This window comes from Echinops telfairi, unplaced genomic scaffold, assembly GCF_000313985.2.
Source record: "Echinops telfairi isolate 266 unplaced genomic scaffold, ASM31398v2 ScPeMD7_5868;HRSCAF=6743_1, whole genome shotgun sequence".
In the NCBI taxonomy this organism is placed as follows: domain Eukaryota; kingdom Metazoa; phylum Chordata; class Mammalia; order Afrosoricida; family Tenrecidae; genus Echinops; species Echinops telfairi.
Window position 1 is genome coordinate 14,120,057 of NW_022109768.1, and position 20,929 is coordinate 14,140,985.

The 20,929-nt window shown below is 41.8% G+C and overlaps 1 protein-coding gene across 3 annotated transcripts in view; it reads right to left on the reverse strand.

Annotated features, from left to right (window-relative positions):
* LOC101664256 (hedgehog interacting protein) overlaps window positions 1-20,929 on the reverse strand; it is a 101,272-nt gene that overhangs the window by 24,346 nt on the left and 55,997 nt on the right. For all 3 annotated transcript variants that reach the window (XM_045295814.1, XM_045295813.1, XM_004708696.4), the window contains exons 5-11: window positions 18,117-18,268; window positions 17,430-17,603; window positions 16,594-16,737; window positions 12,684-12,805; window positions 5,345-5,468; window positions 4,264-4,394; window positions 1,953-2,034 (exon numbers count right to left, since the gene is read on the reverse strand). In XM_045295814.1, coding sequence (XP_045151749.1) covers window positions 1,953-2,034; window positions 4,264-4,394; window positions 5,345-5,468; window positions 12,684-12,805; window positions 16,594-16,737; window positions 17,430-17,603; window positions 18,117-18,268 — 929 coding nt within the window. The remainder of the gene's footprint in view (window positions 1-1,952; window positions 2,035-4,263; window positions 4,395-5,344; window positions 5,469-12,683; window positions 12,806-16,593; window positions 16,738-17,429; window positions 17,604-18,116; window positions 18,269-20,929) is intronic.

The following is a 20,929-nucleotide window of genomic DNA, read 5'->3' on the forward strand; positions in this document are numbered from 1 at the left end:
GCCCTCCCCAAAACAAACACAGATTTGAACCCTGGCCCCACGCGGCATGACTCACCAGAATAATGAGAAGTCAGGCCTCTCAGGTATGTATGTCATTCTGAGACCACCCTTCGAGAGGAGGCCCTGAGTTCACACAGCCAAGGTCTCTGACTGCAATCCTGGTAATTAGATGCTAATACTGGGTTGAAGGGATAAAAAGCCACCTCAGCTCACCCACCAACAGACTAAAGATGGGGGGAAGGATTCTTGAGAAGAAGAGAGAGACTTAATGAAAATCCAGGAAGCTCGCAAACAGACACCATAAGGTTGACAAACACAGCAGAATGACAGCGGGGAGTGTGGAACCAGTGCCACTCTTGGAGTAAAATCCCTGGACCTCATTACTTATGATTAGAATGCTATTCCATGAGTTAGCATTAGCTTGATTTTAGCTTTTAATAGTGCCCACTCCAGCAGTCACCTAAGTGTCTGATTTGTCGATGTCCTTGTTCCAAGAAGGCACTGTTTCCACACCCAAGTAGGTGGAGGGGACAGGTTCCCTACAGGGTGCAAATGTGTGTCTCCCTCGTGACAAAAGGGCGTACATTCCAATGAGAAGAGTGCGTGTGTGACAGAGCAGTGTCCACCCAGAACTGATCACTCCTCCTCTTTGCCCTGGAATAGCCAAAGCGGATTCATTTTCCCCCTCAGGAAAGATACTAATGCATGGTGTGGAAAAAGGAACAAGAAACCAGATCAATGAAATCTGTCCTACTAAGCTCACTCTGAGTTCTTAACTAGAAAAGTCTAGTGTGAAGAACTTTTGAGATGTTTTGTTAGTCAGTGGCTTAGTCAGAAATACGGTGTTCAAGATGGAATTCAATCCACGCCTTTATTAAACTTTCCAGAATATTAGAATTTACCCATTCAACAGTCCTAAATTTCAGGACTTTACATTTGCAAATGAGTTCACAAAGAGAATGGGGAGCTTGAAAGCTGGTGTATGGTGGGTGGCTCCAGAGCCTACCAACCTTTGGTATTTGGCATCGAGTTGTTCTTAAACTTATTATTAAAGTCCACTTGGCAGTACATAATTTTAGCAGTGTCTGATCTGATTTTATCCCTGAAATTAACAACAGTGTGATTCAAGATGATTTGAAAGTTGTGTGTGTGCAAGTTGTAGTGGGTGGTGAGGAAGCAGCAGGGGTGGGATACATATATTCTTGAAAGGATTGAAACATACACATCTTCCTTGTGCTGAAGCACGCGAGAAAGTGCTGCTTCAGTTTTCATCCGTTCGGTCACAGCAGTCTCCATGAGGGCTGAGCTTGCTTTCAGAGAGCTTTGAAACGAAGCCAAAAATAACTTCTCCTGATTGTCTAACAAAACTCTGGCTAAGTAGATGCAAGGCCTGCCAAGACAGTCTAGTTTTCTCAAACTATTGCTTCGAATGGGGTTCCTAGGATGATGGTTAGTTTACATGGTCAGCTGTTAACTGAAAGCTTGTTGGTTCAAGTCCATGCAGAGGCACCTTGGAAGACAGGTCTTACCATCTATTTTTCCCCAAACCACCCATTAAAAAGCTTATGAAGCAGAGTTTTACTTTGGCACCAATGGGGTTACTGAGACTTGGAAAGGATTCGATGGCAACTAGTTGGTTTACTGCTTCTGACAGAACCTGAGCTCCTCTGGTTTACACCAGGGTCTTTCCCTGGCTTTGAACACTAACTCCACACCTACAATGCTGCTCTTTGGTCACAAGAGCAACAGGAATGAAGGTCAACATGGCGGAGACCAGGCCCTGTGGACTGGACTGGATTTGAAGAGCCTCTCCAGACAGCACTGAGCCCATCGAAAGGACAGAAGTGTGCTGGTTTTGTTCATTGATCATTGCAGCTCTTCTGCCAATAATTCAAATACACTAAAATGCCTGGAAGAGTTACTTGACTTAGAGGGAAATAAGTAAAGCTCACCTTTTAGGATCTACAATCTTGTAGAGTTTTCCATTGTGGGTCTGGGTCATACTTTTACTACTTGATAAAACGTAAACTTCACCTGTGGAAGAGATAAATGTGTTAACTCATAGCATCACGAGGGCTTATTTCCTATTGCTTAGTATGTATAAAATTACTCCCCAAAAAGGCATGTTGAATTCTGCTAAGCCTGTGAAGGTGACCCTGGGGTGGGGTGGGGGGCAGGCTTGATTTTGTAATGTCAATGAGGTCATGCTAGAGGGTTCTAAACCTAATCTCTCCTGAGTGGTGTCTTATTGTAAAAATAGGAAAGAAAGTAAAAGGAAGAAAGACAGATTGGGGAGAAGCCGTGTGAGATGGAGCAACTGCAGTGCTAAGCCCAGGAGCACCAAAGGTTGTTGGCAGCTATGCAAATCCTGGAGGAGACAAAAGAAAAAGAACTTCCGCGAGAGGGCACTCTCATTTGGACTTTTAGTTTTCTGAACTGTGAGAAAATACATTTCTGTTCTTTAAAGCCACCAAATTGTGACTCTCTAAAAGGAAGTAAGAATTGTGATTCTCTAAAAGTAAGGTCGTAAGTCAAAGCTCACTTCATTTCTTCCAAAGCTTCCAGTAGCTTCTCGTCTTTGTCAGAGGGAAAGTATGTCTTGACAGTGGCCTCCGAGATCTACCTTGAACTGCTGTGACCTCACTTTAGTAACTTCTCTCCCCCGTTTACGCTTCTCAAATCTCACTGGCCTGTATGCTTTGAAAACAGGTCATTTTTTCCTTCTTCCTGTCTGTTTTCAAATGTCAATCTCCCTGACTGTCCCATTTAAAATTGCACCTTTCTCAATATGCCAGCCAGCTCTATTCCACTTTACTCCTCTATTTTTCTTCAAAGCACCATGTTACATACATATTTTAAAAACATGATTATTTTCTTCCATTCAAATATAAACTCCAGGTGGGAAGTTCAGATTTTTGTCTCTTTATCTACTGCTTTGTTCCCTATCATGTTGAGCAGTCTTCTATACAGCAATATTCAGCAAATAAATTACAATATGAATTGGCTTTTTTAAATGACTGATTTCTGCCCATAATTGAATAGTTTCAGTTAATTTTTAAAAAACTGTTTGTTGAAAATTTAAGGCCCACAAGAATGAGATACTCCTTTTTAATCTGTATTTTTTTCCTAATGAATAATATTGAAATTAATATTGGAGAAAAAAGAGAGAGAAAGAAAATCTCAATTCTAAATGCTTAGCGGTAGGCTATGCGTTCGGGATGATCACTGTATAAGAGGTAGGGTGCCCTATCAATGGAACAACCACTTTTATTTATTATCAAGGTTTTCATATACTTCAGTGGATACACCTAATCAGATGAATAGAGAATTAGAAGCTGCATTTATGATTACTTACTTATGTACTTTAAGAATCCTTATCTTAGCCTGCATTTCTCTGTTCTGCTCTATGACTATATATTAGGTACACCTTCCTTTTCTGCCACTAACCAGGAGATGCTATGGGGTTTTCATTAAAAGACAAAAAGCAAAAACAGATAAAACAGAAAAAAGTGAAGTTAAAGAGAAAGAAATGCAAGCTGCAGAACTAGTATTTGTTTTGTCAAGTATCTTACGTAGTTCATATCATTTAAGCCTCACAATGAATCTGCCCTAATTAAAAAAGTCGGCCCGAACACAGTTACAACTAACAAAATTCAAACAAATACATAATACGTTTGTTTCGAGAGGTGCATGTCTCCGGATGGGCATGGAGCTGTGGGTCTGTTCCTCACCACAATTCCCCTGGCCCTCGGGAGTTGGAGGAGGTAGTGGTGCTGATCAAGTATTGCCTGAGCAGGGACCCTGCTGCTTTTTTATCTGCTGTCTCCTACTACCTGCCCAGAGAGAGGACCGCATTCATACTCCACCCACCCTGGCCTTTTGTTCCCTGTAGTTCCCTTCCCTCTGTCCCCTTTTCCACCTCTCTGCACTGACCTCCTCAGAGGTTTCAGGCCATCTCCCAGCCTCACCCTACCCACCCACAACCTCAAGTGATCCCACGGTTGCCCTGTGCTCACTGTGGCTCGGCCGAGATGCCATGGACAAAAGGGTGAAGGCATCCTGTAATGGTTGGCTACCATATCTTGTGTGGGCCCTTTAGCCACCTCGGGACCTTTGATATAGATATCATTTGGGGTGCCCCATGCAAGCTTAGATCATTGGTGACACCACCGGAGAAGTTTTTCAACATTGTCATAAATAAATGCAAAATGTTGGATAACCGGCTAGTCAACAAATGAGGAACAGGTCTAGCTTGTACAATACCTAATTCATCCTCTCCAAATCCCAAGATGTGACCCGACAGGTAGCCTCTGCAGGACCCACTGTTGCCAAGGCAGAGTGGTTTCTCTTGCCATTGCTTGGTCACTGGACTCTGCTGGAGAGTTAAGAAATTCCTACAATAAAAGCATACCATGAGCGTACATGAGACCATGCTTTTGCTTAAAAATACATAATAAAAAAACCCCTTTAAAATGAAATTCATGTTTAATCACGTCTGTGCTACAGATGTCATTTCTAGGGGGTGGAAATAAAATAGTTCATAAAGTGTGTGAATACTGAAATTTCTAGGTAGAGAAAAAGTCCTTAAAAGATAATACTTTGGTTGGAAGTGGGGTGAGGGGATACTAAAAGTACCTGACTATGAGAAAAGCCCCCCCCTTCATCCAGGGAATGAGTCTTCTGATCCAGGACTAGATTCCAACCTGTGCTATTAATCAGAGTGGGATGTTCCAACCTTTGCTATTAATCAGAGAGCAGGCAGTTGGTCAGTACACTCTTTCAGTTCTTGTTACCAACCAAGAATACCAGCTGTGTGGTATGCCTGACTGCCAGCACCTAGGGAAACAAGATTCTCATGTGGGCCTTAACACAGATTTTCCAAGAGGCTAACATTGAAACTCTGTCACACTCCTTCCTACTGGAACACACTCAGTTTGGTTGTCCAAAATCCTGGACATTTGGCAAAAGTAAAAATGTCTGCCTTCTAAGATGAAGTTTTAAAATAATTATTCAACTTTCGTAAAGCAGTAGCTTTCAGTGTACTCACTTCCCTCATTTAAGGATGAAGGGGGCAACTTGAATGTTATGAAAAAAATTCCTTGGAAGACTTTTCAGTCCTTAAAAATGATTTCATTTACATCTTGAAGCCTTTTGTAAAGAGTATCTTTGGTGATTCTTCATTTAAAATACCATAGAGAGCAGACTAAAAATAAAGAGTATTATTTATACATGTCCCAGATCCGACTCCCCATGGGAGACAATCATTGAATATTTTATGGCAACTTGGCAATGAATCAATAGAAATGCTATTTGGTCTGTCATGCTGTGATATCAGGGAACATACCCATTACGGTCTCCAAACACATAGCTTCCATACAGTCTTTCAGACTGGCAACCTCGGTAAACAAATCCACCAACCAGAGGACCATTACTGAATGGCTTGAATTCTAAGAGTGATGGTTCACTTTCTAAAAGGAACAAATACAGTATTATATCAAATGCAATGCATTTACATAAAATAAAAGCACAGACCAACTAACACTATTTATTACTTATGTATTTTGACTCTGAATTGCATTCAATTGCAGGAGGCAGAATGCTGCTATAGAATTCTAGTGAAAATAACCTCTCACTTTGCTTAAGTAGTATTAGAAGGAAAAGTTCCTTCAGGCACAACTTCATGCACAGGTTCCCAAAGCTATTTCATCTATCACTTCCTTTTCAGAAAAAGAAAATGATCCAGTGCCCCCATGGCAAGCAACGGCTTTTGTACGATAGCCCATAATCCAGGATAAAGTGTGGGTATCTGCTTTTGCAGCCCTCTTAGATCATTCCCATATCCCCCTGGGAGCAGTTTGGGAAACACCAGCTTAATGTAATGAGACTGCTCTGCAAAGGTTTGCTGTTATATTGTTGCCAAGACATTTCCAAGTTTTCAATGAAACTAAAACAGAACATTGACATTCTGGAGACTATAGGTATTTGTTTTTAAACAAATATTTTAAACCAGTGGTTCTCAACCTGTGGGTTGCGACCTCTTTGGAGTTGAATGACCCTTTCACAGGGGTCACCTAAGACTGTTAGAAAACACATATTTCCGATGGTCTTAGGAACCAAGAACCAAGACGGACCTCTATCCGTCTCCAGGCAGGTCCGCCCACATGCAGATAGGCCCACATGCCCAGAACCCGGCGTGAAGATTGTTTCCCATGCTACACCATGCCTCAAGATAAAAGTTAATTTATTTGTAATTAGAAATAAATATTTCACAATATATAATTGCATATTGTTTTGTGATTAATCACTGTGCTTTAATCATGTTCAATTTGTAACAATGAAAATACTTCCTGCATATCAGATATTTACATTACGATTGATAACAGTAGCAAAATTGCAGTTATGAAGTAACAATGAAACTAATTTTATGGTTGGGGAGCACCACAACATGAGGACCTGTATTAACTGCATCAGGAAGTTTGAGAACCACTGCTTTAAACACATACTGATTTTTTTGAAATTTTGCATTTTTAAAATAGAAATTCCTGTAGATATGTTTAATAAACCATGATAGAGCTCTCAAGTAATAGAAATGGTTTAAAAGTTCATAATTTAATGAAAATAAAACATAGTACATAAAATATCTTTAAGATCAATTAATCGCAAATTTATAAATATAGTTAGTAAAAGGATCAGCATTTAAAATATTTTAATAGTTTTGTTCTGTGAAAATTAAATGCTTAATAAAGTACTTCAGTGATCCCCTTTGAACTACATGTATACAGTCATGTATCTCAATCATTCCATGCAAGTCATCATATACTTGAATACATGCACACTAATTGCAGTGGAAAAGACCTAAAGCCAGTTGTAAATTGATCTGAAACTTGCTTCTTGTGTATTTTAATACCAAATAAGGCACTATCAATAGTCAGTACTTTAGGTAGATGGGTCATTGTAAGTTCCTCTTCTCACATGATTATGATGAATAAGGGATGAAAAATTTTAAACGTAAGAGAAGTTTTAAATGACCAGTACTCTCAGAGGCAACATAATCGAATGCTTCTGCGTACAGACTTTGGAGTGGGACTGCTCAGGTTCAAATCTAACCCCGATGTTTGTTTTGGGTGATGCTTAATTTTTCTAAGCCTCAGGTTTCTTCATCTGTACAATGTGGCTAGTAAATATTCATATCACATAGGGTAGGGACACTTGAAATGGGTACAGTTTATAAAGTTCTTACTGTAGGGCCTGGCATGTAATAAGCACCTTGGACCTGTTTGTTACACATGTAAGTTCTGAGTTATCAACATGGTAGTGAATTTCAGCTCTTTATTCAATCCATACACAAAACTAAACCAAAGCCAAACTTGCTATCAGTCAGCTGATTCTGATTCAAAGTGTCTTTAGAGAAAGAGAATTGTTCAGCAGGGTTTGTAAGGCTGTATATGTTGATGGAAATAAGACCAGCACATCTCATGAACCTTAGGTTAGGAGCTTAAAAACTCTGACATCAACTCTTCAATTGTTGTTGATGGGTGCTATCCAATTGGCTCCAACTCATAGCAATCCCATACACAGCAGAACCTGGTTCTGCACATTCTCACAATCGTCAGGCTTAATCCATTGTTGTAGCCACTGTGTCAGTCCATCTCACTGAGCATCTTCGTTATTGCTGAGCCTTTACTTTGGCAGGCATGCTGTCCTTTTCTAGGGACTGGCTTCTCCGGATAACATTTGCTAAGTATGCGAGATACAGTCTCCCCATTCTTCCTTCCAAGGTGCAACCTAGCTGTACTTCTTTCCAAGATAGATGTATTCATTCTTAGCCACAATATAATCCAAATGTACCAATTCTTCTCCTGTCTTTCTTAATCACTGTACAGCTTTCGCATGTGTATAAAGCAATTGAAAATTCCATGCCTTGTTTGGTCAAGTGCACCCCAGTCTTCAAAGTGATGTTGGCTCTTCAACATTTTAAAGAGGCTGTACAGCACATGGGCCCACTCAATTCATCATCTGATTCTTGAGTTTTATTCCTTCCATAAGTGTTGATTGTGGATCCACATAAAAGAAAATTGCTGCAAATTTTGATCTTTTCTCCATTTATCATGTTTTTTTCAATTGATCCATTGGCAAATATTTTTGTTTGCTTTACTGAGTTTTAAACAATACTGAAGTTGGGGGGATGGGGAAGCAACTACAATGATCGACATATAACACCCACCTCCGCCCCAGGGGGACGAACAACAGAAACGTGGGCAAAGTGAGACAGCAGTTATTATAAGATATGAAAATAATACTAATTTATCAAGGGTGCATAAGCGTGGGAGGGAGGGAAAACCGAGGAGCTGATATCAAGGGCTGAAGCAGAAACAAAATGTTTTGAAAATGATGATGGCAACATATGTACAATTGATGTAAGAGCCCCCAATTAAGTGATTTAGTAATTTTAAAAGCTATACCGTATGTACTCGAGGATAAGCTAAGTTTTTTCAGTTCATTTTTAATGTAGTCTTTGTGGTAAAATTAGGTGTGTCGGCAGATATTTGGGTCGGCTTATACTCAAATATATACGGGATATAATTTTTGATCATCAGTAAGGGCTTCAAGTTTTCTTCTTTACTTTCAGTAAAGCAAAGAGACATTTGTCTATTGCAGGTTGTTAATGAACTTTCATCCAATCCTAACACTGTATTTTTATTCCTATAATTCTACTTCTCGGATTATTTACTCAGCATAAAGTATAGTGAAAGGATGAACTCTGATACACAGATTTTCTCATTTTCAAACAGACTCTGCTCAAGGACTTGTCCCTGGGTCTACGTACAGGTTCCACATGACCACACTAAGTGTTCTTGAATTTCCATTCTTTGCAATATTATCTATAGTGTGCTCCAGCTTGCATTGGTCAGCTCCCTGGTGCTGTGCTGCTGCAATCACTTTTGAATTATCGTTAGCAACCTTTCATTTGTTACTAATCTGTTACTAATGAGATGGTTCTGTGATCTCAGCATTGTGTTGGGTCTTCTTTCTTTGGGATGGCAGTTCCAAAGGGCTCTCCTAGTCAGGTGGTCACCGGTAAAATGAGCGCTTCCAGGGTTTCATCAGCTTATTGAAATATTTCAATGAATAATCCATCAATTGCCGAAACCTTGCTTTTCACTAATGGTATCAGTATAGCTTTGACTTCTTCAGACAAACCTTGGTTCTTAATCACATGCTACCTCATAAAATGGTTAATGTTGATTGATTCTCTTTGGTACAATGACTCTGCATATTCCTTCCATATCCCTTTGATGCTTCTGGCATCATTCAGTATTTTGTTCATAGAATGCTTCAATAGAATGAACTTGGGACTTGAGCTTTTTCTTCAGTTCTTTCAACTGAATATGCTGAGCATGTTCTTCCCTCTGGTTTCCTAACTCTCGGTCTTTGCACATTTTGTTACAATTCCTTACTTTGTTGTCTGGAGCTGACCTTTTGAAATTTTCTGTTCAGCTCTTTTATTTCATCATTTCTTCTGGTTGCTTCAGCTACTTTAGCTACTTCAAGAGTAAGTTTCAGATTATCTTCTGCCATCCACTTTGGTCTTCTTTTTCTTCCTTATATTTGCCGTGAACTATGCAATGATCTTGATATCATCCCACAACTCATATCGTCTTCTCTCATTACTTTTTTTTCAATTTTAAATACAGAGCTTTATTTTAAGACATGACACTTTCCACTTAAAATACAGTACTTATAACGTACAATATTGACATTTTCCCCAAATGTACATATTCCATATCCAAGTATTGAGTATGCACAGAAATTTAATGTAGCAGCTTCACTCTTAAAAGTGCTCATCAATGTGTTATAAATGTGGGTCACTCATGTTTTTACTATGGAACAATGTTACATTTCTACTCTCACATATTGACTTATTCAACTTCTACAATGGTGGGTCCAGCAGAGGCACTACCAGACGGAGGAGCTCCACTACCAGGGAAGCCCCCCTGACTTACCTCCACACCTGTCTCCAGCACTCTGGAACAGCGTAAGTAATGATGGGGCTGCACACGTTCTCTAGCTCTTTCTGCTTAGGTTCACATTCTTCTTTCTCTGCTGTCTGATTCTTACCAAGCCAGTTGATAATTCCGTTATACTAGTCAAGAACCTTCTGTTTGTCTTCACCATTGATCTTGGCTTGAAGCTTTTCCCTTATAGCTGTTGCTTTCATGTTAAATTTGTAAGATTCAAGTGAATTCTTTTTTTTTTTTTTTAAACATTTTATTAGGGGCTCATACAACTGTTATCCCAATCCATACACACATCAATTGTGTAAAGCGTATTTGTACATCATTTCTCAAAACATTTTCTCTCCATTTAAACCCCCGACATTAGGTCCTCATTTTTCCCCTCCCTCCCCGCTCCCCCCTCCCACATGAACCCTTGATAGTTTATAAATTGGTATTTTGTCATATCTTGCCCTGTCCAACGTCTCCCTTCATCCACTTTTCGGTTGTCTGTCCCCCAGGGAGGAGGTCACACACAGTTCCATGTAATCGGTTCCCTCTTTCCTACCCATTCTCCCTTTACCCTCCTTGTTTTGCCACTCACACCACTGGTCCTATAGGGCTCATCCATCCTGGATTCCCTGTATTTTCAGTTCCTATCTGTACCAGTGTACCTCCTCTGGTCTAGCCAGTCTTGCAAGATCGAATTCGAGTCATGGTAGTGGGAGCGGGGAGGAAACCTTTAGGAACTAGAGGAAGGTTGTATTTCTCATCATTGTTACATCGCATCGCACCCTGACTGGCTCATCTCCTCCCCGAGACCCCTCTGCAAGGGGATCTCCAGTGGCCTACTAATGGGCTTTGGATCTCCACTCCACACTCCCCACATCATTCACTATGGTAAGATTTTTTGTTCTGATGATGCCTTACACCTGATCCCTTCGACACCTCGTGGTTGCATAGGCTGGTGTGCTTTTTCCATGTGGGCTTTGTTGCTTCTGAGCTTGATGGCCGCTTGATTACCTTCAAGCCTTTAAGACCCCAGACGCTATACTTTTTGATAGCCGGGCACCATCAGCTTTCTTCGCCACATTTGCTTATGCACCCATTTGTCTTCAGTGATCCGTTCGACACCCCGTGATCACACAGGTTGATATGTTGTTCCATGTGGGCTTTGTTGCTTCTGAGCTAGATGGCCGCTTGTTTACCTTCAAGTGAATTCTTAAAGGACACCTTATCTTGCTGCTTCTCATTTTCAACTTTGTACTTCTGAACTTTCTGGACCACGTTCAGTGGCTACTCAAGTGGCCCTTAGTTATTCCATTGCCTCCCTCTTTCCATCCAAATAAAACACAATGGCCTTTAAGTCAATTACAGGGTTTCCGTGGCTATAAGTCTGTACAGAAGCAGGTAGCCTCATTTCTCTCCACTGGAGCAGTTGGCTGGTTTCAAGAATCAACCTTGCATGTAGAAGTCCAATGCTTAACCAATACTATAGTTTGAATTTTGTGTATTCTAGCTGGTGAACTTCATGTGTACAGTTGAATGTATGTTTCCGAAACAGGTATTTGTAATGAAGAAATTATACATCTTACAAAATTCAATTCTGTGACCTCCAGCTTCATTTCTGTCACTAAGTCCATACTTCCCAATTATTAATTCTTGCTTTTAGTTTCCAACTTTCTCATTGCAGTTACCAATAATTACCAAGGCCTTTCAATGGAATGTTTGATAGATTTCAGATTGATGAGTTCTAGAATTCTTCAGTTTCCTCATCATTGGCTTTTCTCATTAGTGGTTGGTAAACAAACTTGAATAATAGCTGTCTACATGTCCCTTTGTAGATGCACAGATATACCTCTATCACATACAGCGTTGTACTTTAAGATAGATCTTGAAATGTTCTTTTGATGTTGAATGTGATACGATTCCTCTTGACATTGCCATCCAGGCACAGCAAACCAAGGACTGTTTGATTATAAATGGTCAACAACAGTCCATTTCGGCTCCTTAGTTCTTTGGAGGACATCAGTCTCTATGTGCTCCATTTCATTTCTCATGACTTCAAATTTTCTTCCATGCAGGCTTCCTGCATTCCACGTTAAAATTATTAATGTATGTTCGCCGTTGTTTCTTCTCATTTTGAGCCATGCCTCAATAGCAAACGAGGGACTCAAACGCTTTGCTCCGTCTAGGTTTTTAAGGTCAACTCTATTTTGAGTAAGCAGCTCCCCCCCACCCTAGTTATATTTTGAGTGCTTTCTAACCTGAGAGGCTCATCTCCTGAAAATATACCAGACAGTGCTCCACTACTGTTCAAAGGGTTTTCTTCCTAGTCTGTTCTTATTCTGAAGCCCTACTGAAACCTGTCCCCCTTGGGTGATCCTTCCAGTATTTGAAGGATGACTGGTTACATAGCTTTCAGCATTACAGCAACACACATTCACCGCAGTATGACAAACTAATGAATGATGAGTGTGGATTCCATTCATAAGAAAGTGAATAGACCAGATGGAAACTCTAGGGTAATTGGGCCTCCGAAAAGTGAGCAATGTACTCCCTGCTCATTGTTACATCGGTGTACTTATGTTTCCCCAAAAGTTCCTTTTGCCAAAAACCTTTCCTCTTCAAGTAGCAGTTACATAAAACAAAACTCAAAGCAAAATCATCAGATTAAGCTCTACTTACCATAATCTTTGCCCTTCACGATCTGTAGGATTCTGGCTGAGGATCTATTTTTTCCATTGGAGTCCGAACAAAGTATTGTCAAGTTGATGTTGATATCTGTGGGATGACGATCCACGGCACATCTACATAACAAAAGAGGGAGGTCTTCATTTGTCTGTCTGTTTTAAACAACACGATTCCTACCAGGGCATTTTCCAAGCTCAGTTTGGAGAATCCTGAACAGAAATCCTTTGTGGGTTGGCGACAATCTTAAGAACTATTCAGTTTGGATTCTCTAGAAAGCACTGAAAGAAACATCTGATGTGTTTACTTTGTTGAAATTGAATGATCTCTGGAGACTATTTCTTAACTTCTCTTGGTATCTTCCTCCACCATGAATGTGCACGCTGACTTAAAACATTTGCAAGCATGTCCTTAAGGAATACTCATTGGGAAAGTATTTTGGATAGGAATCAGTGTCATCACCAACTCACATCTGCAGTACACAATATAATTAGTTTTTGAATACATGTCTTGAGTTTCATATACAGAATTAAGATACTTGAAAAGAAAGCATGCATTTCATTCAGAGTATAAAATCAATCTGGTGACTGCAACCACTGATGGTTTTGTAGGTTCATTTTGTATTCGTGTGGACTGCTAGTAAATCTGAGCCCCCAAATCTCTCTTTAAGCTGAAGACACTGATTTTAACATTCAACTTCTTTGGCACTGGATTCCTGTTCTAAAGCCTATATTAGGGGCTCACTAGCTAAGCGACTAGGTATGGGGGTGTTTGAATTAGGAGAAGAATAAGGTTGAAAGTGGCAGTGTTGGAAGTTTATACAAAAGTGGACAACTGGCTTGCCTTTACTTTTTGGTGTCTCGATATCATTGACACTTTTGGGTCACGTCAGACCTGGTTAACAGGGCCCCCTGTGACAGAGTGGAAGTGCCACACTGGGTTTTCATGGCTGTCATCTTTACAGGAGCCCATTGGCAGGTCTGACCAAATGGCTTGTGGGTGTTAACCACCAGCCTTATGGTTGGCAGGTAAGTACTTAACCACTGTGCCGACAGGAATTGTGGTGCCACTTTAGCCAAATCACCACTCTCACTGATGAGTCAACTCAGACTCACAGTGACTAATGCAATAGAGTACAATTGCCCCAGAGGGCTTCTGAGCCTGTCAACTGCCACAGTTCTCTCCCAAGGGCTGACAGTGGGCCAGCAACCAGCAGCTGAGTGCTTACTCAGAACATTTTGAACCGATTAATTCTTTGCCTGGGGGGCCTGCTCTGCACATTTCAAGATGTTCAGAAGCATCCTGGGCTTCCAGATGATGCCAATAGATAATAACTGTCCCTAAATGCCACAGCCAAAAATGTCTCCAGACACTGCCATATGGTCCCATGGGTCCAAAATCACCTCATTGAGGATCACTATTTTAGGCCAATGAAATACATTACTTACAAGCAAACAAAATTTAACCACCAGGGTTATAAATATATATTTTAAGGGAAAATAGGTTGTGGGCGTCTTATCCCAATCAAGCAATAACTCTTGGCTCCAAATGATCCCACTCAGCATGGGGAAGTATAAGCCTGACCTAACTGGAAGATGGGTTCCTTGTTCAGTGGCAACAGTGACTTTATTGTTTTCTCTAATTCAATTATTCACAGAATACAATGCCTGGCAGGGACCCTGGCACAGACATGCTGTGCCTTAAGGTGGAACGAACTCCAAGATAGGGTAGGAACTTATCTTTTGAATTAACTTTCTTTTGAAGATAGGAAAACTATGACTAAAGGAGGGTTGACCTTTTTCCTGTAAGGAGACATCGCTAATCTAGAATAGAAAGGCCGTGAGCGCTAGCTTGTATTCAATGCCCACTGAGTGGGTCCATTGAGAACTATGCGACCCCTTTAACCTTCAGTTTCGTATGTATAAAAGGCATCTAATACCAGTTACTTCAGTACAGCTGCAGACCCTAAATGAGATAATATGTGCGAAACTCAGAATCAAGGTGCTTAATTAAAGTTAGCTCTACTTTCAGCCAATCATTATTTCAGTTCCCTTTCTGCTTTATTAAATCTCTCTCAACTGAAAATATTCTTGGAGGGAGGTGGAGTAATAACCATGCTCCCCCTCCTGCCCTGAGCACTCACAGGAGGTAAGACTTCATGGCAGAGGCAACCTGCCACACGTACGGTCTGAAACGGGCTTACGTGTTTGGACGGAAGGTTCTAGACACCCAGGGAGTTTTCTCGAAAGCCCCAGTGGGCTTACGGTGACTCAGGCTGCTTGACTTCCAAGTGCTGTTTGTGGTGGTATCTGTGAGCTCTGAGCTATATGAATGGAATGTGACAGTTTCCTCCACATCCTGAACTCACCTTAAGTATTCCCTGTCGCCCAGATTTTAAGATCGGCTGAGATGCCAAAGAGGAAATGAACTGTAGACTTGGACTTTGATGGAGGGGAGATGAAGGGCATGAGGGATTATAAAAACAAAAAGTTGGAGAAATACTCACCTTACACATAGTGAACACTCAATAAACATTAAATAGCAATAATAACTTAGCTAGTAAATGAATCAATGTGGCCAGATGCTCCTTAGAATCAATAGTAGGCCATGGACAGGATGAAGTATTCATCATGGAATTTCTGCACTATGCCTCACGATATTTTGCAAATGTACCAAATACTGTTCACACACTTCTTAGTTTTCCTTTCTTTATGGTTAATTACAGCATAGCCAAACAGTCAGCATACATTCTTTTAGTGCTTATAATTTTTTTTCAAGAAAAAGATGAACATTTAGCCCCACTCTTTTGGCACATTGGTATCGCACCAGGATGGAGCTACGATGACGGGAAATGGAACTGACTTCACACCTACCAGGTGTCAGGCGTCAGATTTTCTACTTTAGTGACATATTTTTATTTCATCATGACCACCTGAAAGGTAGTTATAAAATATAAATATATATATATTTATATAAAATATAAGGAAATACTATATTTCTCATATAAAATCAGAGGAAATTGTGATATGGAGGGATTTCAGGAGACAAATCAAGAGGTCTATTATCTCTTTCATTGATTCAGCTTGAAGGGCTACTCATTACATTGAGCTAACAAACCGAGTTCCTCTGCTAATGCTGCTAACCACTCATGGCGACCATGCCCAAACTCTGTCACCCCCAGAGCAGTTTTGATCCATAGAACTTTCCCTGGATGACTTTTTGAAAGCAGATCACTTGGCCTTTTTCAAGTTCAAAAAACTCAAACTCACTGCCCTCGAGTTGATGCCACTCAGAGCAAACCTTTAGGATGGGGTGGAACTGCCCCTCTGGTTTTCTAAGACAGTAACTCTTCACAAGGGGAGAAAGCACTATCTTCTTCCTTCATTGTGGCTGGCGGTTTTGAACTTTGGACCTTGTGGTTAGCAGCCCAACGTGTAACCACTGCGCCGCCAGAGAGCACCTTTCCTTTTTACCTTAGTCCATCTTAATTTTCAAGCTTCGCTGAAGCCTCTTCGGCCTCACGGCGGCAGAGCAGCCTCCATGGACAGATGAATGGGAGCTGAGCACGCGGTGCATGCATCAGAGAGAAAATGTAGGCCTCCTGCATACAAGGTGAAAATTCTACCACCGACTACCGCCACCCCCATGATCTAAACACCTCTCAAGACAATTAATTTTAAGGAGAATTTCTTTTCCTCCATGGATTCGTCCCTTTTTGGTACAATTTGCGTTCTTCATCTGGTCCACATGTTCATGAAAGGGTGCCCAGTACTCACTTGGACAGTAAGCTGGTGTGACTGTAGAAGTGCTACCCAACCTGGGAGCCCCCTCTTGCCTGCTTGATGGTCCAGAGACCCTCTTTCTTTTCCTGCTTCCTGAATCCCGGTCTGACCGCCATGCTCCTCACCTGCCTGGATCGTGGAGCCCATGGGCAAACACCTCCGGGGGCTGGTTGGTGCTATTGAAGTGCGGGTTGCTCCTTGGGATGGAATAAGGCACATGACACATGTCGGTGTTCACATCTAGCCGCAGCACTGAACCTGTGAAATCGCTGGGAAATTGGGGGACAACATAAGTGCTTTTTATTCTGTTCAGTATTGAACCTACATGAAATCCGGCAAGGTTGTTCCCCAGTAAAAGAATCACTCCCTACTGGAGACCAAACTCTCATTGTGGGAAACGGGTTCTAGCCATGTGGCAGCACCAAGACACAGCCTTTTGTGGCTACACATGGTGGAGTAAAGAGATACTGCCTTCTGCCTCTTCTTTACTTTTTTTTTGTTGTTGTTGATAACTCATGTATTTTGCAAGCCCAAGCAGCTTTGCTGGACCTGCTCAGCAAGCAGGTCAGGTAACACGGATACACATGGCTGCCAAACAGCAGCTGCGGCTGCGCAGAATCCTGAGGTGGTGCTTCTGAGCGTCGGGAGCCAGTGGAAGGGCCCCCACAGCCCAGTGCAAGTGGACAGTGGCTCCCGTACAATGTCCCTGAGCGAAGACTTGAAAACAATCATGCCATTGTATGTTCACGTTAAAAAGTTCTAGCCCACAAATTTAAAATGCGTACTTTACAACCATACATTTCTGTTTTCCGGAAGCATCTCCAATTTGTAAGTGACAACAAAGTTAAGTCTCTTAAGGCAGTGAGCTTCAAAGGCAGTTTCTAACTTGCTGGCTCAGACCCTCTTTCCTGCCACTTCCAACATGTTAAGCTGGGAGGCTGTGCTTGTTGCCGTCTTTTACCTTAAGCCGTCCATCTCTTCCATATCATCTAATGTGATCATCCCATCTCCAAGAATGATGTACAAGAAGCCATCAGGGCCAAACAGCAGCTGTCCCCCCAGGTGCTTTCGGTGAAGCTCTGCGACTTCCAGAAACACTCGAGCTGTTCTCAAATCAACCTGATGTGGGTTCTTCCTACACGGGGGTAAGGAACAACACCGTGATTGCTAAACATGTGGGGTGAGCCCACGAGAGAGGACCGCGCTATAGAGCGAACCTCTGACACAGAGCGCGCGATGGAACAAAAGGAAGAGGCTGCTACAGATGACTGAAAATGCCCGCAGTAAAGCCCCCACGACAGGAGGAAAGCCGTCAGAAGGAGAGCATAAGCATTTGCCATGAGAATGAGTGGTAGGAACGTGGCAGGGCTACCCCCTTTCAGTGGTGGAAAACTTGCGAGACTCGGAAAACAAGTCCCATCGAGCTCCAGCTCCACTGTAGACTGTTTGTCATGTTTTGCACAGAAGTTGAAATTTGAGAAAAGTGCCAAAGCACCATCATTTCCCTCTATTTTCCCTTAAGACACATGTGGGGCTTTAAACATAGAGATTATAGTTGACTTCTGCCACTTTATGTCTAGTTATTTCTAACCTCTCTAAAAAAGGACAAGATGAGATGATCAGGTTAAGCAAACGATGTGTGTGATACCTGGATACTGTGTACTCCACAACTCTGAGAATGTGGTCATGAGGGCCGATAGCCCACCGTTCTTGGTTGGTGGTATAAGACACATACAGCTTTCCATTTTTCTTGTAATTGGGATGGAATGCAAGGCTTAGCAGTCCTCTTTCATCTCCTCCCTGCAGTCAAATGAAAAACACAAAGAATTGTGAAGTTAATTATGTTCCTTATTGTGTTTCAACGGGAACCCCAAAAGAGTCTCTTTCTTTCTTCTGGATAATCTTTGCCCAAACTCTTTTCTTTTCTTCCGCGCCTACTGCACAAAAAGGGATTATAAAACATTTCACTCTGTGGAACTCTTTAAGGGTTAGAACAAGCCAATTGTCTTATCGATGCCCAAGACTCCTACCCCACTTTTGTCAAGTGATTTGTGTGGGTAACCTGGGGAGGCTTCGGAGACAAGTTTAAGTGCTGTGGAGAATTCTTTCCTGGGTTACTAGGGTTGCTTGTAGTTCATCGACGACAAATAAAAAGGTTCATAATCAGCAGTCACTTCTAATCCAAGTATCCCAAACCTAAAACACAGTGTGGGCTGCCAACTCCCACTGTCTTGGCAATATGTTTAGAAAACAGTTAAATTGCTTGTGTAATATGTAAACCTTTGTTTTACCCTGGAGGCGTCCCCACCAGTTGTCACAACGAGGGTGGTCCCTTCCCCATAGCCAGGCAATAAGCAGCCTGGGCCCATCGAAACAGACAGAAATAAGCTTGGTTTCCCTCCCACCCCTGTTCTTCTTTTTAAACATATATCCCTTCCCGGCACTGGGGTTTTTCTTACAGGGATGGAGAAGTAGAACGGAGTTCAAAACCTGGCCTGGGAGAAAATGCTAGGGAGGAAAGGGGACACTGGGAAATAAAGAAAGAATCCCAAACAATCTTCTTTGTTATTCTATAAATGTCAAGGATTGTATACATTAGGCATGCCAAATGCCGTAACAATTAAAACATCATCATGTTCTTAAATAAAAAGGCATTTTATCTTTATTTTCTGCTTGCAGTGCCAGGAAATTCAATATGGCCTTAGCATTTTGTTGCATCCCAGACGTAGCCTAGGCATTTCTACAATGAAATCAGAGTCTCTGAAATTATCGGCAGCGGTGGAGACCTAACGTTTCCTAGCTCTACCAAGGTGGGGAGTGTGACGGAGAAGGTGAACATGGCAACTGTGGCTCAACTACCTTATCAAGGTTATTTCAGTAAACATCACCCTACTACCCCCTTTGGCAAAAGGCTTTCTGACTTGTTAGAGGAGGAAAGAAAAGTATCCACAATGACTACAGCCTCTTCATCTTGGCTCTCTGGCTTGGGAGCGCTCTAAAGCTGCTGTCCGGAGCACGTGCGCGGCTGGAGTTCAATCTGGAGTAGGTGTTCTACATAGCCTTCCTGTCGATTTGGGTATTGAAAAGTTTTAGGCCTCAGAATTCACTTTTAGTAAACATCACCTGATTAATTTCCTGGGTAGAGAAAATGATTTTGATACACACCACTGACAGGGGAAACATTCGCACTTTAAGGATTGTGTCAGTAACAAAGGAGATGCAGATTCCAGAATTGCCCAACCATCTGTCAAAGGTAGAAACCGTCAACCTCTTCACCAATATGCTGAACTTTGATTTTAATGGGAAAATGAATCTGATGGAAGACTAAAGACGATGGTTTATGAATGAGCCTCTGGTTTGGGGGGGATTATTGTGATGATGGTTTTAATATGGGCTTGCTGTTTTTTCTTCTTACATCACCACTAAATAAACAGCCCTTGGCTTTCTTACGAGATGTTGGAAGCTGGAATGTGTAACTTAAGATTGGATTGTGGAGAGGCCACTGCACATTTAAACTTCCTTGACGAATTTTAAGAAGTGGCCTAGGCATGAGATCTTTTCTTTTTTAAGATATTTTATTTTTATTTTTTAATCGTTTTATTAGGGGCTCCTACAACTCTTATCACAATCTGTACATACAACAATTGTGTAAAGCACATTTGTACATTTGTTGCCATCATCATTCTCAATACATTTGCTCTCCACCTAAGCCCCTGGCATCAGCTCCTCATTTTTTCCCCTCCCTCCCCGCTCCACCCTCCCTCATGAACCCTTGATAAATTAAAAATTATTGTTTTGTCATGCTTGCCCTGTCCGACGTCTCCCTTCACCCACTTTTCTGTTGTCCGTCCCCCAGGGAGGAGGTCACATGTAGATCCTTGTAATCAGTTCCCCTTTTCTAACCCACCCTCCCTCTCCCCTCCCAGTATTGCCAATCACACCACTGGTCCTGAAGGGATCATCTGTCCTGGATTCCCTGTGTTTCCACTTCCTATCTGTACCAGTGTGCACCCTCTGGTCTAGCCAGATTTGTAAGGTAGAATTGGAATCATGATAGTGGGGGAGGAGGAAGCATTTAGGAACTAGAGGAAAGTTACATGTTTCATCGTTGCTACATCACACCCGGACTAGCCCGTCTCCTCCACGAGACCCTGCTGTAAGGGGATGTCCAGTGGCCAAAAATGGGCTTTGGGTCTCCAGTCCGCACTCCCTCCCTCATTCACTATGATAAGATTTTTTGTTCTGATGATGCCTGATAGCTGATCCCTTCGGCACCTCGTGATTGCACAGATTGGTGCGCTTCTTCCATGTGGGCTTTGTTGCTTCTGAGCTAGATGGCTGCTTGTTTACCTTCAAGCCTTTAAGATCCCACCATCAGCTTTCTTCGCCACATTTGCTTATTCACCCACTTTTTCTTCAGTGGTTGTGTTGGGAAGGTGAGCATCATAGAATGCCAATTTA